This window comes from Cyprinus carpio, chromosome B17 (assembly GCF_018340385.1).
Source record: "Cyprinus carpio isolate SPL01 chromosome B17, ASM1834038v1, whole genome shotgun sequence".
NCBI classification, from domain to species: domain Eukaryota; kingdom Metazoa; phylum Chordata; class Actinopteri; order Cypriniformes; family Cyprinidae; genus Cyprinus; species Cyprinus carpio.
The window spans coordinates 20,664,348-20,686,203 of NC_056613.1; the positions used below are offsets into that span (position 1 = coordinate 20,664,348).

A 21,856-nucleotide genomic window follows, 5' to 3' on the forward strand; every position below is an offset into this window, starting at 1 on the left:
AACAACCACAGTGTTTAAAAAAAAAAATAAGACTGAATAAACAAATGTTCAATTGTACAACTGCAGTTAAGTTTTTGCTTTTTTTAATGCTGAACTTATTAACCTATGAGTAATGCATACAGTAGGTGCATTTTTTAAAGGTAGTATTTGTATTGAAGTACTACTGCATCAAAATAACTGAAATTAAAAATATTATGTATGGTAAATTAGTTTAAAGTACAGTGCACTTAAAATAATAACTCAAAATTTAAACTTTAAAGTTTTACTTAATTGCAATTTATCATAATTGTTTATTTTTTTTTTTTTTTTTGAGTATTCTGAACTTATCAGGTTTTACAGTGTACAGTGATTATATTTCTCTGGGAATAAAGAAACCGCTCAGCACATTTTCATCAAGTCTAGGAGTTATGACAACTGGTGAGGCTGGTTTTACACCAGTGGGGCCCAATTTTATGATTTCCCCAAGAGCTCTACAAACCCATGAATTGGCCCTGGTGGTCAAACTCAACAAAAGGCTCAAATAATGATGTAGCTTGTCCTTTTAACCATTTACAGATCATCCACTCAAAACAGGTTTTCGGCCCATTGCCTGGAAAAACAACAACAACAAAAGACAGACAGTATGCAGTTGCATTCAATGTCACAGTGATTATTTGTGAGTCTGTAATTAATTGTCATCTAGCAGAAACTTTTTATCGTAGGTGTCTTCCAGTACACTAATTACAGACACAGCCCCTAAAGCAACCTGTAACAGGGCCGTCGTTAAAATTCTAAGGGGCAGGACAACATTTACATGGGTGGGCCTCCCTCATCACAGAACCTGAGAAAGCGTTCCCGATTATCCCCCCTGGTTCTGCCTGGTTGATCGTGGATACAATGATGATAGAAGAAGATTTATATCTCAGTGTAGTGTTATTTTAACTTAGTAACCTGTTTAGCATTACTAACAGAACTTTAGAACTGCTTCCCTGCAAACACGCCTGCACTGGCCCACTTAGGGCTAGCCTAAGGGCCCCCAGCGAGCTGCAAGCACAGGGCCTCTGAGATGTTGCTCATTGTCAAAACGTTGGGCCCTTATTGCTGGCCCTCACTTAGCCCACACTAGTAATCTATAACAGGGGTGCCCAACCTGGTCATGATCAAACACACCTGAACCAACTAATTAGGATCTGAAGGAGCACTTGATAATTACAGACAGGTTTGTTTAATCGGGGTTGGAACTGAAGTAGGAAGGTAGATCTCCAGAAACAGGATACACCCCTGATCTATACAATACATCTGTTTCACTTTAAATACTTTTCAGCTACTCTAACTTAAAGGAACACTCCACTTTTTTGAAAATAGGCTCATTTTACAACTCCCCTAGAGTTAAACAGTTGAGTTTTAACATTTTTTAATCCATTCAGCCGATCTCCGGGTCTGGCAGTAGCACTTTTGGCTAAGCTTAGCATAGATCATTGAATCTGATAAGATGTTAGCATCTCGCTCAAAAATGACCAAAATGAGGTGCAGCAGGCGCAATGATATTACGCAGCGCTTGAAAATAGTCCAAGCTAGGTAACTTCCAATAAGCCTATTTTCAGGTGCTGTGTTATATCATTGCGCCTGCTGCACACATGGTAGGGCACCAAAGTTCCTTGATTATTACACCGGAATGATAGTATAGTTCCTAGCCTTATCGGTCTAGAAAATCGCAACTCTTCTGTAGTACATTAATGTCAAAACACTGTCCGTAGCTGAAGGAATTCAAGGACTTAATGTGGGGACACATTTCAATTGAGAGCAAGGTTATATTATGTTACCTTGTAAGATACATTGTTACGGTTTTCATGCGTCAAACTAGCGGCCAGTTTGCATTTTTTGCATTTATTTTTGGCCATATGACAGAGATCTGATATTCTAATTGTCGTATTTCTGTTTTGCATAAAACTGAAGAGTATTCATAACATCCTACACTGTATTCTAAAGTGATCTGATAACTTTTGCATGGATTTTATTAAAACAGGGTTCCTGCAGGTATCATCAAATCTAATTTAATGCTTTTAATGCCATTTTAAAAAATGTTTAATGCCATACACAACCCATATATATATATAAAGATGTAACTATGTTATATATGTGTGTGTGTGTGTGTGTGTGTGTGTGTGTGTGTGTGTGTGTGTGTGTGTGTGTGTATATATATATATATATAGTTTTTATATGTTTTTGAAACAAGTATCTTCTGCTCATTAAGGCTGCAGTAATAGTTATATTGAGAAATATTATTTAAATTCATAATAAATGTTTTCTATGTGAATATCTGTTAAACTGTATTTGATTGCTGTGATCAAAGCTGATTTTTCAGCATCATTACCCCCGTCTTCAGTGTCACATTATCCTTCAGAAATCATTCTAATATGCTGATTTGTTGCTCTGTTATGATTATTGGTGCTCAATCATTAATAACAGTTCTTATTATTAATATGGAAAAATTTTTCTGCTTCATATTTTTGTGTAAATCATGATAATTTTACTTTTCAGCATAAATTTAAGCATAAATAATATTTCAAATTAATCAGCATTTATTCAAAATCTTTTGTAACATTATAAATGTCTAAACTGTCACTTTTGATCGATTTAATTTGTCCTTGTTGAATAAATGCATTTAAAAAAAAAAAAAAAAAAAAAACTTTAGTTTTTAATTGTATTTTTGAATGTAATATACTATGGTTTCCACAAAAAGAAAAAAAAAAGAATAAGGACAACTGTTTTCTATATTGATAATCAGAAATATTTCTTGAGCAGCAAATCTGCATATTAGAATGATTTCACTGAACACTGGAGTAATGACGCTGAAAATTCAGCTTTGAATCACAGGAATAAATTACAGTTTAAAATTTATTCACATAAAAAAACAACTTACAAATTGAAATAATATTCCACAATATTACTGTTTTTATTGTATTTTTGATCAAATAAAAGTAGCCTTAATAAGCATAAGAGACTTCTTTCTAAAACATTAAAAAATCTCAATGCCAATCTTTGACCAGTTATAGGCCTGTTTTAAATTAACCATTCAATTTGAGAGTAATGCAATGATGATAATCTTGGATATGTGAGAAAACCTTCATAATTTAAATCACTTTAAATCACTTCTATATCACTTCTTTCTTACTGAAATCAGCATATTTGTGATATTAAATTGATTTTCAAGGTGTTTTTTAACTAAAGAAAGGGCAATTCTTTCAAATTTTTTCCTAATCTAAAAAAAATGTTTGCATTATCTTTCATATCAAATTCTTACATTTCATTAAGGAATTGGCATTTACATTGCAAAAACACCACTGTGTGCTGCTCGGAGATTAGTGAATAATTATTACTCGTTTGTTGAATGAATAAAATCAATGTCAAACATTCAATCATGCTGATATTCGGGAATCAGCATTCTCTTGGTCGTCTCATGTTGCTTAGGCTACATCATATGGTATAAATATAAAAACTCGATTTTTACCGCAGTATGTTTGTTCTATGAGTTGTCTGTGCATTTGCGCTCATTTGTTTTGATTTCTCCACAAGATACACAATTTCTTTCTGACTTTACAAAATTAACATTCTCTGCCATGGCAAGTAACTAACGTAAATCAAGCAAGCTAGTATGCACAGGCCACGAAGTGTTTGCGAAATAACACAGTAGCATGAACATGAAAATGGAACATGAAAAGATGCATTAACCAAAACTGTTTGGTAACCAATACTCTTCAAATAATCTTTTGAATTTCACAGAAAAAAAAAAAAAAAAAAAGTCATATAGGCTTAGAACAAAATGAGGGTGAGTAAATGATGACAGAATTGTTATTTTTGAGTGTAATACGCTATTAAAACAGTCACTGGGAGCAATTTGACATTCCAAAGATAGAAGGTACTGTGAGAATTTGGGTCACAGACAGCCTTTAACTGATATTAACAATGCATGTGTAAAAAAAAAAAAAAAAAACTTATTTGCTGACACAAAACAGAGAACCATTCTTGAAGATCTCCTAATTAACAATTAATAACCACAGAATTTTTATTTTTTTTCCACAGTTTTCCACAGTGCATTATATGTAGAAACTAAACACTGTAAATACAGAAAAGCAGAGGGGTAGTTTATGTTTTACTGGTTGTCCACAACAAATTAAACTCTTGAAATCACTGAAATGGCACCATCTATTGGATGTTTTCCAAATGAACACAGTATCAATTAAGTTTCAAAAAGCTTTATGTTCAGTATGACTGGTCTATTTCAGAATTACAGTATTAGTAATTCTATTCAATAGTTCAGTGTCTGATAGTTGTAATCATGTTTAGAGAAATCATTACTGAAAAAACAATGTTCTGATTGCTGACAGATTCCTTATATGAGTCACAGACTGTTTAAATTAAGGTACTGACTTAAGCGGTTACATTTGAGTTACGAACCAGACCATTACTACAATAAAACATATCTTCCCAATGCATTGGTAGATTTAGAGGTGCCTAAAATATAGAATACTGAATACAGATCACAGAAATCACATCTTCTAATTTCACATTAAAGAATTAGTTCACTCAAAACTGAAAATTATCATTATTTACTCACCCTTGTGGTGATGTTTTGAGAAACACAAAAGAAGATTTTGTATTCTACAAAAAATAACAGTTTGGAGTAAATAATGACCATTTTAATTTTGGGTAAACTATCCTTCAACAGTGCTAAAACCTAATGATTTTGTAATCTGTTAAGATATTTCATCTATTCCAATCATAATTTTACAGGAAATATAGAACACAAAACAATTTATATATACTTTTAATTTTCTTATTCAGTGAAAATATATGAAAAGAATACAGATTCGGTCTAACTTTAGAAACTGTGTATGTAAGCAGTGACATGTCCGCTTGCAAATTAGTCACTAGATTTTGAAATAAGGTTCTGCATTCCATCCTGTCTGGCCATTTCAGTAGGTGATCTTACAAACAGGTTCACCCACATGAAGGACACCCGTTTTCTTGACGGTGTAGTACTGTCCCAATATTGGTGCGGTTTTCTGCTTAGGGTCAGTCAGTCGATAGCTATAAAGTAAAAAAAATAAAAATAAAGTGCTAAATACTTTGGATGGCAACTTGATATTATGAAATTAACCTATGTACAGAGGAAGTGCTTCTTACGTGATTCGATTTCTTGCACAACTCTAAGTAATACTATTTATTTATTTTAAATAAAATACCATATTACAAAAAAAACTCTGAAACTTAATTGCATGTGATCTTCCTGTTTATGCACACACAATATATGACAATTAATACACACACATGTATATACAGTGCACAGCATAATTGAGTACACCCCTTCTGAATAAATATAAAAGATGTATTTTCTTAATGATCACTAATATAATTCATGGAAAGATGGCAAAATTGAAACATTTTAAACATAAACTTAATAAAAACAACAAAATATATGCCAATATATTCTGTAAGACAAGTAAATTAGCCAATTTTGTTCAAATGAAGCATTGCAGAAATGAGTACACTTGAGATTTAATTCAGAAAATGTATAATATTCTAGTACTTAGTATGTCCTTCAGAACTTAAAGTGTACTACACTGACCCTTCTTGGCACTGAGTGTACAAGTTCATGACAAATTTAATTGGGAGTTTTGCTCAGCTCGTCTCTACAGAATCCCCCACAGCTGCTCTAGAGCGTTAAGATTGAGTGAAATACATGTCCACTGAAGGATTTTCACTTTGGGAAAATGAATACATTCATTGTCATGCTGAAAAAAATGTCCAATAATGCAGGGAATGAGGGGAGGGTAGCATCTTCTGTTTCAAGTTTGTCTATAACATCACACAGTAGTGTGTAAATTCATGCCAGCATTGATAAAGCACAACTCCCTCACACCTTCAGCACTCATTCATCCCTATATGAAAGCTTTACCACCACTGAGCGTCACTGTGGGCACTTCTCACTGTACTCCTCCTCTAGCAACACCAGAACATTTTGGATGCTTTTGGATCCGAAAAGATTGACTTGGTCTCTTGGGACCAGAGTATGGATTCCCAGAAGTCTCCATTTTTTAAATATTCTTTTGCTTTGGCTACAGTAGGTTATTCTAGTGGTGACAACAACCATGCATGTCACTTCTGCAGGCTGCGTCATACTCTGTGAGATAAAGTGTCAGTCTTTTCTATATATATATTATTTAATAAAATATTATGCCCAGAATTTTCTTTTTGGTGCATCATTAATTTAATAAGGTGCTCTACAAACTGTATTCTACTGCTGTATAATAATGTGATTCTTTTCCAGATTCTGTAATAATGAACAGCTTTAAGTTTAACATGCCTGATAACATGTAACTGATTAACAAAAGAAAAACAAGCAAAGTTCTTTGGCAAGTAGTACAAGAAAATGTTTGACTGAAAAGCCATGAACCTGTGTGCATGTGCTCTGGATAAATCTTAATTCAATTAGTGAAATGAAATGCAATGTTTCTGTCTGTGTGCGCTTACGTTTTGAGAGTGTCCAGTGGTTCTTTCCGGGTGATGGTTCCAGTCTCAGGGTCAACAGTGGTAAATAGGCATCTGAATATTAATGCACAGAATTAATTATTTTACATGAATAAATAATGTTTTAGAGAACAGCGGGGCTTGAAAATGGAAAAATATTATTGGTTTACTCTGAGCAGAATCAGTATTTTAACGTTTCTGTTCCTGCATTCCTCTGTATTTTTACCGTTCCAAAACCAGTTTGAGAAAAAGAATTACCGGTAAATAATGTTAATTTTTAAAAACAATTTTCTTTAGCTATAATAGGCTAATAATAATAATAATAATAAAGTACAGTGTTTTCTTTACTCAAAAAGTAAAAGAAAATAATCTGGTATCTTAACCTGCTGTGCTTAGTCATGGCCAATACAGCATCATCTTTTCTAAAGTTTGGAATCATCTTTTCTAAAGTAAAAAACCTATTAACACTTTAAAGACATTAAAGTATTTTTTAAGATTAAAAATGTTTGCGCATTGTAAAAAAAAAAATGCTACTTGTATAAGATTGCATTTTGAGAGTAAAAAAAACATAGCCAAAGTCGCGTAGGCTAGGCTCACGTTGCATTTTATTATTCCATTCAGAAATAACGTAGGCTAAAATGCCGGTAAAGCAAAATGTTTACAAACATTATAAACAGTTATTAGTTTCTCGCCACAACAAATCCTCTAAAGTTGAGGCTATGCATTTAGGCTATAAAAAAAATCAAGTACAAAAATTAATTTAAGGTGAAACTGATGCCTACCTCTCTCATTCGCCACAAATCCAAATGTTTACATATTCGCAACGTATCTGGATTCTAAAATATTATTTATTATAGTCTAGGCTTTGTACTTCACTCGCATCAATGTAAAACATCATCCTACATATCGGCCATATCAGCACACTGAGGTCACGCTGAACGCAACATAATGTATAATGGAGCAGAGTAACCTTTTTATGTTTCTTTAATTTATTTATGTTTCTGTATTTTATTTTGATTATGAACAGGTTGCAATGTCTGTGTGTGTGTGAGGCGCCGGCGCGACATGGTCACACAACCAAGACATCATTCAAAACTTTTGCAAAATAAACTGTAAAATAAATAAAACTGTAAAGCTTTTGTAAAATAAAGAAAACTACTTTCTGCCATCTAGTTTCCGAGAACTTTGGATCACGTCAATGAACCGAAACTCAGCACATTTTTTTCTTTCATTTTGTTAATCTGTCAATGATTAAGTGAAATATATTTAGTGTATATGCCTATATGTTCCTTTTTATGTAAACCTATCATTTTATTCTGTTTTCTCCGGTCACAGAAGCACTGCAGGTGCGTGAGATCTGTAGAATCCATCTTACACTATCCTCGTATAAACTAACGCCAGTGCATTGCCATTGCGAATTACCTATGATGAGTTCACAGCAGAGTGGGCATTTCACCCGTTGGATGCGTCAGAATCACATTTGCAGGCTGTCCTACTTGAATTCCCGATTGGTTGACAGCAAATTTCAAATATTAAATGGAATGACAAAATAAGATTATTAACCTGTTAATGGGCATTTCAAATTTTCGATTCTGTTTGGAACTATAAAATTAGATTTTGTTTCTGTAAAATTTGGTTCGTTTCCGGTTTTGGTTTTCATTTTTGTACCTTGAACCGGTTCAGAGCCCTGGAGAACAGTGTATATTCTACCTTACCTTCCACAACCAATGACTCTCTTCAACTCCACTTGGCCAATCTGAATATGATCCCATGTGTCCTAGTTAAGAAACAACAGAGTTTTATTTTACATCATAACACCCCTTACATTGCATAATACTGTATTATATTTCGTTATACCTCGGTGAAGGCCTCACAGTCACTGACAACAATACTGGGACGAAACTGAAGGACAGTAACATCCTTATCCAATCGGGTATTCAGGTCCCTAACAGAGGCCTCTGACATTAGCATGATGGGAGCAGCATCAGGATAGGCCACCTGAAAAATTGTGAAATATTAGATTAGATAATGGCAGTAAAAGATAAGAAGTAACACTAAGAAAGTCACAGAAGACATTAGATCTCTTCTTTAAAGTCATGATGGCTATTTATATAATTGTGATTCACAAAATTTCCAAAATAGTGCTGGTTTTGTGTATTCTTGGGTCACTGATTTTTGAGAAATTTGACAAAGCCAAAAAGCTAGAAGACTGAAAAAATAGTTTATATTTCAAGAAACAGTACTGGATTTTGACATTTTAAAATGAGGTAGAAACAGATGTGAATACTCAGGAAAAATATATATTTTAAAAATAAATTACTCTTGTGTCGATGTCATTTTGTGGTTAAATGTCTTTACTTTTTAAATCTTTATTTGTAATATGAGACTAATATGGTCTCCATCAAACCTTTTCATCCTTAGGAAAGAGGGGCTCTTTCTCAGAAGGCCTTTGGGCCTTCAGATGAGGTTCAAAATGCACCAGACGAACAGTGCTGTCTGATTCCAGGTATCGAGTAAGCCAGTTAGACACATCGTCTCCACAGTCCCTGCCCTGAACGTCTACACTAAAGACTCTAGGCACACAAGCAAATTTATTTTCAATTGTCAGCATGCCACTCCGATTTCAATCAAAAAAGGAAATTATGGCCACATTTAAAACATGAATGCCACTCTGTTACATAGCAAAATACCATACTAGTGTCATGTAGTTTAAAGAAAGTAAGCAAAGACACATTTTTTATGAGCCTGTTAGATTATAAAACTATATAGTTAAAAGTGAAGACAAAAATATTTGGACACTTTCCAGTAAGTGGAACATGTGCTCAGTTAATGTGAGGAACTCTGATTAGACCCCTGTTTGAACCTGAAGAGAACTGACTTCATAAGAGTACGGTTTAAAAACTACATACTAAACTAAAAGTAATGCTGATTGGGAAGTATATAGGCAGTTGAGAAATTTGAGTAAGACAAAAGTACGAAATGCAAAATCTACCATCAACAAAAATCTACATGTCTTTCTCAGTATTGTAAGAACTCTAAATATTTTTGGAATAAAATTAAAAAACTATTCAGTGCTTCAGATAAACGTTCCATTAATCAAATTAGAATTAACAATACAATATAACATGATTCTTTATCTATTGCTCAATCATTTAATCAGCATTTTTCATCTGTTTGTTCCACCTTAGTATCTGATTCTTATTTAAATACTGGTACTATCTATCTATATATCTATATCTATCTATCTATCTATATTTATATTTATATATATATATATATATATATATATATATATATATGATACTTTATCATGTAGTAGTTCTTTTCAATTTAGGAAGATTTCAACCCTCAAGGGGTTAATCCTAATAAATAAATTCAAATACTGCTCAAAAATGTAGAATTGAATTAAGTGTAAAAATAGAAATGTTGCTTTGATAATGAACTTAAAATAAGTTTAAAGTACTAAAATGACTAAAATTAAAATTGTAGTAAAAATGTAATCTAAATAAATATATGAAAACTAATAAAACATGACAAAATCACATAAAATGCAAATATGTAAAACAAAAATGAAAATATTTTTAACAAATTAAAAACGTGAATAAACACTATAATATATAATTATAAATAATAATAATAGCAAAATAACACTGCTACATATATCCACTATAATCACGCTGAAGCCAGTTACACTATGACAAAAGCACATAAAAATGCTAAAATAAAAAATAAATAATAACAATATAGAAATATAAATAATAAACTGTAATAATCATCAAAATAGGAGTGCTTCATACATCCACCATAATCACACTGAGGCCAGTTATACTATACAGTGAAATTCATACATTATAATGTAAATATAAATACTTACAATGCCACTTTATGTAAAACCTAAGTACCTGCAGTCCACAACTGCATTATTGGGCTGGTGAAGAGGAACCCTCAACTCCTCCATCTGCGGTCCACTGAGACACAGCTGGCCACCTTCACAGTTCAAAGACACCAACACCAGACGAGGCTGCTGTCTGCCCGTCACCATACGGCCGTCCTCCGTGATCACCAGCCAGTGCCTGCAACAAACAGAGAATTAACTCTACAGCTAATAAAAATAACTGTCCATGATAATCTGTAATCTACACAGGCTGTAAAACAAAACAAAAAAAATCTAAGGCCTTAAAGTTACGACTTCATGGCACGAATTATGGGGGTTTAAGGGGAGTCTGAACCTTTAAATAAAGCTTGTACCCTCCCAAAGAATGTCAAAACAAAGACATACAATAGTAGGTATTTTGTTAAATACAAGATACTTTTAAGTTTTCAAAGTAGCCACTAAAGTTATCAGAGCGTTAATATACAAACTAGCAGCAACAGACCGCTCGAGCGCTTTCCGTTGGCATCTTTATCAGTTGGTATTTCATCAGAATATATATAAATACTGCCGTTTTCATAGTGTTATTTAACATTTACATTTTATAAGACATAACAAAAATGTGTAAAAACTATTAAACAGGCATTGGCGTTAGGGGCTCCAAAAGACGTTTGCACGAGACGGAATTCAAAAATTGTGATACGTCACATAATTAACGTTACAGAAAAAAAGCAGACCTCATTTAATTCGCACAGGTCATTTATTAGCGTATACTGATATATTTGCGTTACAAAACTCACCGATCCCGCAGTTCGCCATATTTCAGTCCCATTCGCAGACACTCTGCTGTCTCCACCGACACTGCTTTCCCAGACTTCATGGGATGAACCAGCAGCTGGGTAACGACTCCCACTTGAGTTAACTTCTTCTCTGGACAAGTATAATTATATACGAGACCGAGTCCAAGCAGAGCAACTGCTGTGCCTGCAGCGCATAATGCAATTTCCCGATTTTGGTCGAAGATTTTCACAAACACCTCTTTGAAGTCCATACTTTATTACCTTAAAATAATGCCTGCCTGTGAGATCTTAAAGGTCTGAGACGTTTTACAGCGCTCTGTTTATCTCTGATAGAGTGTTTTTATTGCAGCCAATGAAAAGGCGCGTTGCTACCAGGTAGTTTTAAAGGAACAGTCCTCGCGCTTTTTAAAGTAAACAAAGTAAACCCTCTTAAACAACTTTTCATGGCACTGGCAGCTGATATCACCAAGTCTGCTTTAATGTTCAATCTTCTCCGAAAAAAAACACCTGTCATTCAGACTTTTCACCTGTCTAGTAGCAAAAAAAAAATAAACAATTAAAGAGAAAAGACATTTTTCACCCAAAAATAAACATTCTGTCATCATTTACTCACCCTCAAGTTGTGCCAAACCTGTATGAGTTTCTTAATTCTGCTGAACACAAAAGAAGATATTTTGAAGAATGTGGGTAACCAAACACTTTCTGCTCCCTGTTGACTTCCATAGTATTTTTATTTATTTAAATTTTTTCATATTGTTGAAGTCAATGGGGAACAGCAACTGTTTGGTTACCCACACTCTTCAAAATGTATTTTGTGTTCAGCAGAAAAAAATGGTTAGGAACAACTTAAAGGGTTACTCCACCGCAAAATGAAAATGTTGTCATTAATCACTTACCCTCATGTCATTCCAAAGCCGTAAAAGTTTTGTTCGTCTTCGGAACACAATTTAAGATATTTTGGATGAAAACCCTATATAGGGAGGCTTGAGACTCACATAGACTGCCAAGTAAATAACACTGTCCTCTGTGTCTCTCCAAATCCAAATCTCCAAACACTAGTCTGACAGACTAATAATTATTATTATTCTTTCAGCTCAGCTGCTACTTTGAACTGGAACAAATAGGGGACTCTGTTCTATAGAACTGTGTGAATGAGTTCACGTGTAAGAGTTTTTTCTTATGGCAAGCTATTAATGCTCACCATGGTCAGCCTACTTTACGTGATTGATGCGGAGCTTATGCTACCAACACTCGCTTCACGTGATTGGCTGCACTACATGACTGCATGCTTCATGCTACCAAGCAGTGATTTGGTATCACAAAGCCGTTTGGAGACACTGGCAGTGATCTGGCACTCAAACAGTTCTTACCCCAATTGAGTGGTTGTCACATTTAGCTCAGTATGGCAACATGGTGATATACATCATCAATGAGGTGTTTACTGAATTTCACCTTTTAACATCTACGTTTTACTATGTTACTACTTAATGAAGTTTCTTCAAAGTCTTCTTTCTAGGGGTGGCCCCTGCCACTCTTAAGATTATGTAGCAGCCATATCTGCTGAGCATGTACCCATGAGGTGTTTCAGTTGGAGGTCACCTTCTGGTTTCCCATTTTATGCAGGGGTAGAGATGGCTTAGGCCTTTCCACCCGGCACGGATTCCTTCTTGGGACTTATCTATCGTTTTGGAAGGACTGGCAGGCCATCCATTTGAGCCGTTTAAAATTGTATCAGATAACTTTGACCCCTAAGACGGTTCTTTTGGTGGCCCTACCCTCTCTTAAGAGTATTGGGGATCTGCATGCTTTTCTATCAGCCGTTCTTAAATGGACTTAGTCCCGGGGCTGGTTAAAGTCTTACTGTGACCTAGGCCTGAGTACTTTCCTAGCTTGCTTCGACTCAGTTTCGCTTTCAGCAAGTGGTTGGAGGCATTCTCCCCTGCTGATGTTTGTATGTTTGGTGATAAAAACAAAAGAGCCGCCATCACTTAACAGAGAATGTCTCATTGGATAGTGGAGGCTATCTTTTGGCATATGAGGTGCGTGGTTTGAACTTCACCACTAGGGGTGCGTGATCATTCACGAAAGCAATGGTTTCTTCTCAGGTTCTCTTTAAAGGGTCTTTGTTAGAAAATATCTGTGCTTCGGCAGGATGGTCCTCTCCCACCACTTCGTCAAGATATAAAGTCTGGCTCCTGGCTCTTAGGTCTTATCCGCTTGAGCAGACGCTTTCCTTGGTCTTCCAGCTATCTTCAGGTATGTGAAGGCGTTGTGGTATAGCATTCCCATAGTGACCGCTGTCGCAGCATTGAAGTGAACCTATGAAAGGTAACGTCTCGGTTACATATGTAACCTTGGTTACCTGAATAGGAAACAAGATGCTGTGATACGGGCCATTCCGTTCCTTTGATAGCGCTTCCTTCATCATGTAAAATCAGATGAAATAGCACGCAGCACGCTGATATAGCATACATGTCGTATGCATGGGCCGGTGCTAAAACGCTATTGGCCAATGAATTGGCATAATGGTATAAGGGCTTCAGACATTCGCCACACCGAATAAGAAGGTAATGTAAATACCATGGTTAAACTATAGTTAGTGTAGCAAAATCATGGTTAATTTGCGTGGTTTAATTATAGTAACCATGGTTTTTTGGTTTTGTAGGAAAAACCATGGTTAATTTTCGTAAGGGTAAGTAATACCCTCTTGTGATTTAGTTTGTCTTGAAAAAGGGAGTTGCTAACAAATTAAACAGGTAAATTAATCTAACTACTAGTCCACCATTTTTTGTTCTAACTCAAACTTTCAAAGAAAATGTTTTTAAAATACAGTTTGTAAGAGTTGTCAGAAGTTTACTGAGGGTGACGTCGCAGTCATGTGACCTTGGTGTAGTTGATTAGTAGCCTACATTTAGCTTTTTACTTCTGACGATTGTATTTTTTTGAAATTTATCATGATGAACAAAACATGTAAGAATCATAAACTTTTGTTGGCCACAGTGCTTATTTTCTGCAGTAATCCAAAAGCCATGGTATACCAGGGAGGCATTCAAAAGTGTCATCAGCAGTCTAGTGCTCTACTAACACAGAAAATAGTTTTGACTTGTCATTTCATCTGGCAGATTAACATACCACACATGCAGATAGTTATAGTAATTGTGTAAAGTGTTTTTGAAAGGGTTAAAAAAAAATCCAAATTATTTCAACCTGGTAATTGACAGCATGTTACAGATTCTATAAAAACGATTAACAATTGAACTTGGAACATATTCCTTATTAGACCTTTTACAGTATATCCATTGTGAAAATACATCCCTTTGCATAGTTTCACTGGCATTAGACATGGACAAAAAAAATCTGTTATTTTCTTCTATTCTTTTTATTATCATTCTACTCAGTTTCCTTTAGTGAGGACAAAAATAGAAACATAAATGTACATTCTGTCCTCCCCCCACTGACCTGCTGGTCAAAGATATTTTTTCCCTTTCACATGGATGTAGATGCCAAACGGAAAAAAAAAAAATCTAGAAGGAAAAGCAACAGATGCCGCCACTATGGGGGGGCAATACAGGCATTTGTTGTAATGGCGTTCCTTCTGTCACTGTGTCATGCAGGTTTAATAGCTAAAGGCAAAGTCTTGGGCACAAAGCGCTTTCTCCTTGGCAGGATGTGAAGTTGGCACACACTCCTGTGTGGGCCAAACATAGCCTGAGCAGCAAGGCCTCTCTGAATCATGTGGGATACACAGAACACGATGTCCAGATCAGTGCTGAGACCACTTGGAGAGTCCGTATGCGATAACTGCTGTTTTTCCTAGAGCTCTAGCTCAGACCAAGGTCATATTTATACTTTATCTTCAAAGGAATTTTATGTGCTAAACATCAAGAGTAATTAAATACCTCTGGTTCAAGAGTCTAATAAACTTGCCGTGCTGAGATGTTGACTCTGATATCCCTGTTACATAGACAACTCTGTCCTAGTCATCTGATGCCAATCCAAATATCGTTTTATCAATCCATGTGACCTCCATCAGGTTAATATACTTCAGAAGCTTTCAAAAGGTCAGATTATTCCCTTAACACACTGTACAGAGCTGGGCAGAAAGCAGGAGTCATGTCGGTATGCCATCTGGATCAACAAATACCTGATAGGTGTTTCATTTTGCTGGTTACACTGAAGTCTAGCATAGCGTATTATAGAGGACTCATTACAGTAATGGAGTGGCAATCTAGTAATAATATCAGATCAGAGTATATTTAATAAAGAGTGTCAGATGTGGTTTTCCCAACATCGCAACATTGCGAAAACTATTGATCCAACAGGGTTGTGCAAATTGCAGAATTGCAGAACTGGCTCCTAATTAAAAAAATTAAAACGAATTTAATTGACCAACCAAAATGACAATATAAAAAAAAAAAATGTAAGATTAAAAAAAATATCATGGAAAAAAATGTGAGATGAGAGGAAAAATTATAATCAAAAGCTTTGTGTTCACTCGCAGAACTTTTGCGTTCCCCTGAGAAACATTATGCTCTCTCTCAAAGGAATTAAAATATAGTTCTCCTCCTATCTCATATTATTTCCATCATCATTTTAGAGAGTGCATGCAAAATTTAGTGAATGAACAGAAATGCATTGCAATATCATTTTTCCCCAGAATTAAATTGTGTTATTCCACCCTCATCCACCAAACTTTAATACATTCTATTTATTTAGATAAAATATATAATTATCTATTTATTGTGAGTCTGTCTGTTTGTATAAATGTTTTAAATGCTTAGGCTCTACTTCCTTGTGTAAAACAAAGTAAATTTCTTTTAATTTCAATTCATTTTAAGCCTACTTCCTCATACAATTTCAAATTGCAATTATGCATCCAGTTTGCAATTACGCATCTATTCCAGAATTGAATTGAAATTTAAAAGGTGTTCTCAGTCCAATTCTGAATAGCACAAAACCCTGAAATGCAAAGACAAAAATGACTTGAGTGAATGAAAATTAACAAATTCACACTTCTTATACTGTACCATCTGAACAAAATAAAACAACATTGCAGATCAGACGTTTTTGGTCAAACTTTGTAAAGAACTTCTGTGTGTATTGCAACATATCAAGGTGTTAATGAGCCATTTAAAGCAGAAGACCATTTGAATTCTCAAAATAGTCATCAAAGTGTTGAATGAGTATAGATGTGCTTGTGTAAAAAGACTCCTAGCGGAGCTGTTTCATCAGTCCACCTCAATCTTGGGTGGTCCGTTCAAGCATCTTTATGTGAACGCTATGAAAATAACTCATGTGACTCCTTAAAGATGTACAGTGACTGTATAAGAAAGTGAGGTGATTCAGACAGAGCTGCGTCTCTTGGAGAAGAGCCTAAATGGTGAGATGTTTCTCAGGTCAACAGACACAGTGCTAATGGCTGAGCAGCGTTGAGGGTTACACACGCAGCCCCTGGGGCCGGATTCGAAGAAGTCGTGGGGCGATATGTCTCCTTGCTCCATTAGCGCATCAGTGAAGGACATATCCTGTGGAAGGATCACCATTTTCTCTCGTCTTTTGTACCACAGGCAGGAGCACACCGTCTGGAAGTGGAGCACCTCAGCGTAGACGCTCTTCAGCCCTCGCCTTTTATCTCGTCCAACAGCAACTGGGCTCGGAGGGTCTGGACGTCGTGAAACCAGACCTTTTGGTTTATCTTTGGAGAGCAGCGCCCTCTGCTCTGCATCTCTTCTCTCGTCCTCAGTGTTCATCGTCATGAACCGTAGCACCACTAGATTGAGGAAAGCACCAATAACCGTGAGGCCCATCAGGATATAGACAAAACTAAAGGCCACGTAATGAGGGTCGTTCTGGAGAGCGTTGTCCTTCTGTAGGGCTACGTAGTCCCCGAAACCGATGGTGGTGAGGGTGATGAAACAGTAGTAGAAGGCATGGAAAAAGGTCCAGCCTTCATAGTGGGAGAAGGCAGCTGCTCCTATGCACAAGGTGCTGATGCAAGAAAAGAAGCCAATGATCACCATGTTGACCATGGAGACTTCCGGCCGCCGCAGGCCCATGCATTTCTTGGCTTTGTGCAACAGGAACCGGACTAAGGTGTTGATACGTTCGCCCAGGCTCTGGAACATTACCAGCGTGAGGGGAATGCCCAGAAGCGCATACCCCATGCAGAACGCTTTCCCAGCATCCGTACTGGGGGCGGCATGGCCATAACCTTTGGAAGAAGAGCAGGACAAGATAAGTGTTTCCAAAAAAACCAATGATTTCATAGATGACTTGATGTGACATTGTATGCTTCGATGTCTGCAGACCTTAACACCTTTAGACCCTGCATCAGTTGGAATGGTTTAAACCAGGAGTGACCCTGTTCCGCGAGATCTACCTTCTTTCAAAGTTCAGCTCCGACCCTAATCAAATACGCCTGAACCAGCTAAGTAAGCTGTTCAGCAACACTTGGGCTGAATCCGTAAAAACAACAAAAAAAACATTCAAAAACAAACGCAATCTTCTAGTGAGATGTGAGAATTCATTATGTGAGAATTCATACCTGCAGCAATTCATTCAGCGTGCAACTCTTACAGTGCATTAGGAGTATTCCCTCGCCGTTTTGCGTACATCAGTTGTACACTCGTTATTGCTGTGCATTGTGGGATTGAATGAGTACACTTGATAATGTCCACTAAGGTTTCAGAGTCTACTTAATATGGCTGTCCCCACAAAGTGTGCCCTATTTTTAGGGTATAGGGGGTGATTTTGGACACAGCCTTGGGCTACGTCTGAAAGCTTAAGCTGCTGATTTGTTGCCTTGCTGTGCTATCCAGCAATGACTCTGATTTCGGAGGCAGCATAATAGTGATCCACAATAAGATAGAGAGAGCTTTGGTGATAACTAAGCAAATATTTAATTACTACAATACTAATTTCTTGCTAGAAATAATATCAAAAGTGGAAAGTTGATCAAAAAAATACATTCACACACAAACCTATCACCAACTGCTATTTTCAGACACCATCTTTGTTTACAGAAATAAAGTTCAGAAAAGCTGTCACAAAATCAAATGCATGGGATTGTGGGATATGTAAGGCAGCGTTTGCACATGAAAGCACCTCACAAAATGCAGCGTAATGGTTTAATGATATATTATACAACAAAATAGAATGAGCTTTGGTGATAACTACGCAAATATTTAATTTCTCACCAGAATGCAACTTTCAGACAACATCTTTAATTTTTTTAGCTCAACTATCATGGAATGGAACACACAAGATTGTGGAATATCAAAGGCCTCAAAGGATACATCTATGCTGCCTTCAAAATTGACCAAATGAAGGCATCTCAGCAGGCAGGAAGTGAAGCTGACATTGGATTCGGATGTGCCTTTGAATGCATCCTTCGAAGGCAGCATTTTTTAGCTTTCGGACACAGCCTTGATAATTACAGATAAGTTTGTTGGAGCAGGGTTGATACAGATTTCTGCAGGAAGGTAAATCTCCAGAAATGGGGTTGGACACCACTGTTTAAACCAATAAAAATATATATTTTTAATAATATGAGTAATGTCTGGCCAGCTAGACAGGAAAGCTCCTATTTTACCTTTTATATGCTAATTTATGTTCATTCTAGTCACATCAAGTTTATAGTATCAAGTGATAAGTTAATATGAAGATCTTTCAGACTCGTAGAACACTGGATAGTCAAGACCATACCAGAGTAAGCTACCATAAAATGTTAGTAGGTCTTCAGTTTCACTCAGCGTGAGATTTACTGGCATGACTACAGCTGTGCATAGAATAACGTGTGATCTTTGGGGGTGGATGTCAGTTAAACAACCTCTTAATACATCAGAATAAAATTTAATAAGGTAAACAAGCCATTCAACAACTTCACAGTTTGTTATTGGCCAGAATCATCGAACTATTTGTCAGATACACACCCCCCCCACGCTTATTTGTACTAGATGTTCTTTAAAATCCTGTAAATATTATTACAGACATTCATTACATTTATCCATCCCAATTTTGTTATGAAGATGCTGTAAACTCCCCAATAAGGGCAGACTAATATGGCATTAGCCTGGAGATTTGTTAAAGCTATGCACATAGCTGTCAGTATTGGGAAATTAAATAGCTCATGGATCAAGTTTTCAACGAGCAAATTAGGACAATGAAGTTCAAATTATTTAAGAATAATCTACTGTTATGTAGCTAAAACATTACAGAATCGCTGTTCTTACTTTTATCCGGACAAAGGCAATGATAATTCTCAACCAATAAAATAAAATACCATTATGTTCAGTTGTGTGTGACTATACTTTTTTATGTACACGAACATGTAAATCAAGAATAATCATAATTCTAAAATGAAAATGGTAATCTAAAAATGGCAACATCAAAATTAACTGATTCATTCAAGTCAAAAGATACGCTCTCAGGAGTAAAAAATAAATAAATAAAAACCATTCTTTCAAATGATATACCTTTTTACCTTATTTACTCCTTAAGAGTGCATATTACATATTGTAAATTGTACATATTATTAGTACCTTTTAAAAGGGTACAGGCCTAGTGACAGCTTTTGTACCTTTTTTTTCATCTAAGTGTATCAAAGTATGTTATGTTGAATATAATCACTTCCCACAAGAGTTTTTGAGCACTTAAAAGCTCTTTGTGGTCTTTGAGGGTTAAAGGGAAATAGTTAGTTGTAATTGTCGTTCACACAAGCAATGCAATGTCATTGTCTTCAGCTCGTGAAAGCACAGAGAGAAAACATACATTAGCATTTTGTAGGGTACTCTTCTAAAAATAATCCATGCATGACCATTTTTGAATTAATTCACCGGAAGCAGTGAGCGAAATCACCATGACCAGTAACACAGGATTAAGCACTTCAGTGATGACTGTTTGGAGGGTTCTTCTTATCATTTTCTCATTTATCGCATCCTAGCCTACAATGTCGCCTCATTTTATGTCTTAAGCAGTCTTAATTAACATTTTCCACTGAGATTGAATTCGAATCTGATTGAATTGAATTTTATTTTATACACAAAGCAAACAGATAACTGTTAATTCTATACGTTTAAAAAAAATTCAGCTGTAGTTGCCAGAACTTCTCCGTGAAAATACAGTGTTTATATGGATTTTGGTGACTGTATCTACATTTTAGAGTTCCTATTAATATTAATATACTAACCTATTTCACCTGTTTTTTTCTATGCTGATAATAACACAGGTGGTGGCGCAATGGAAAACCAAACGATACCTTTAAGTTAATCGAAACTGTCCCTCTGCAAATAATAACAATGTCGCCCACACGAACACAAAACAGCATCAGTAAAACATATGACACTAAAATTATGCTATAATCTAAATAATAAAAAAATCTAATAAATCTAAATAAGGCGATTCATTGTTAAAATATTTAGAAATTGCAGCACATTTTATCATAACAGTATACGTTTTGTCTTATACTAGAATACTGTGAAACAAATATGAGAATAAAATTAAACGAAACTAAAAGTTTTCTAAACCTAAAGTTATTTGTATTCGCTTATAGGCAAACCAACAGGCTAATGACTGTCTTCACAAATGAAGTTCATCAGTTAGAATTGAAAAAATTACCTATGGTCGTTATCACAGTGATGGCGAAATAAAAAGAGCCGGCGAACTTCCACTGGACACCGGCTTTGTGAGGCTTCAGAAGCAACACGACCTTTTCAATCTGATCAAAGTCAAGCCTGGTGAGATTATATTTAAGCATAAGTAGAAATTTTCGATAGTCAAGTTGGCTCTTCTGGCTTTTCTCTTGCTGTGACTCGAGAACGTCGAAGACTCCCGCTCCAATGAGTAAATAGGACAAAGTGCAGATAATTAAGGCGAGTGTCCGCACGTTTTGTCTCTTCATCTTCTCATAGTCGCCTCAAAATATCCCTCAGGTTTCAAAGCTCCGCTCCGGCATGGGAACTTTCCTGATTCATGGCTTGTCATAGCTCCCTTGTACCCATTTGCAGCAAGAATCCAGCTGAGGGCCTCCTGAAAATCTGCCACAAGTGACCGCTATTAAAAGAAGTCGTGTTTAGTGGAGCTGTTCTTTCAGCACCACCCCCAGAGACTCACACACGCTCCTTATATGGGCATTTGTTCCTTCCAGTAAGCGCGCGAGTGAGACAGAACCAAGACAGATTTATACTGTCACGCATCACGGATCATGTTACATTGTAATTATTACGTAATTAATAATTGTATGTCACTTTTTGGAGCTGTTTAAATACATTTGGGAAGGCCTCTTCTTTTGGGTTCCGCTAATAACCTTTCTGTGAACAGCTCTTAAAATGAACTTTTTTTTTCTTAGTGTGAAGAATATTGTTGAACCTTGTTCCACTACAAAGAACCTTTTTTGGATTGGAACGGTTCCATTGATGTTAAATGTTCTTTATGGAACCATTGATGTCACAAAGAACCTTTATTTTAAGAAGCTATTACTATTAATGCTATAAATGCTGTGTAACATAGACACCTATTCTTTTACATAAAAAAACAGATTGTTTTATTTTATTTATTTTATTTTCTAAATAAGCTTTAATCCCAATATACTGTGTTACAGTCTTGTTTTTTTCCTACAAATGGACTAAAACTTAGTGACTTTGCTCACAGGTCAAAACAACTTCATTCAGGGTATAAC

General features: G+C 35.7%; 2 protein-coding genes across 2 annotated transcripts; both read right to left on the reverse strand.

The window, feature by feature from the left end:
• Positions 1–4,062: 4,062 nt before the first annotated feature.
• marc1 (mitochondrial amidoxime reducing component 1) lies at positions 4,063–11,542 on the reverse strand. Its single transcript, XM_019081799.2, has 7 exons — positions 11,182–11,542; positions 10,413–10,583; positions 8,918–9,083; positions 8,368–8,508; positions 8,226–8,287; positions 6,514–6,585; positions 4,063–5,070 (listed from the first exon to the last, which is right to left on the reverse strand). The coding sequence occupies exons 1-7, from the start codon at positions 11,430–11,432 to the stop codon at positions 4,956–4,958; spliced, it is 978 nt and encodes a 325-aa protein (XP_018937344.2). The 5' UTR covers positions 11,433–11,542; the 3' UTR covers positions 4,063–4,955.
• Positions 11,543–15,624: 4,082 nt separating this feature from the next.
• kcnk3b (potassium channel, subfamily K, member 3b) lies at positions 15,625–21,331 on the reverse strand. The gene is made up of 2 exons (XM_042742737.1): positions 20,797–21,331; positions 15,625–17,392 (listed from the first exon to the last, which is right to left on the reverse strand). Exons 1-2 carry the CDS (start codon positions 21,077–21,079, stop codon positions 16,524–16,526), a joined length of 1,152 nt encoding a protein of 383 aa, XP_042598671.1. The 5' UTR covers positions 21,080–21,331; the 3' UTR covers positions 15,625–16,523.
• Positions 21,332–21,856: the final 525 nt, after the last annotated feature.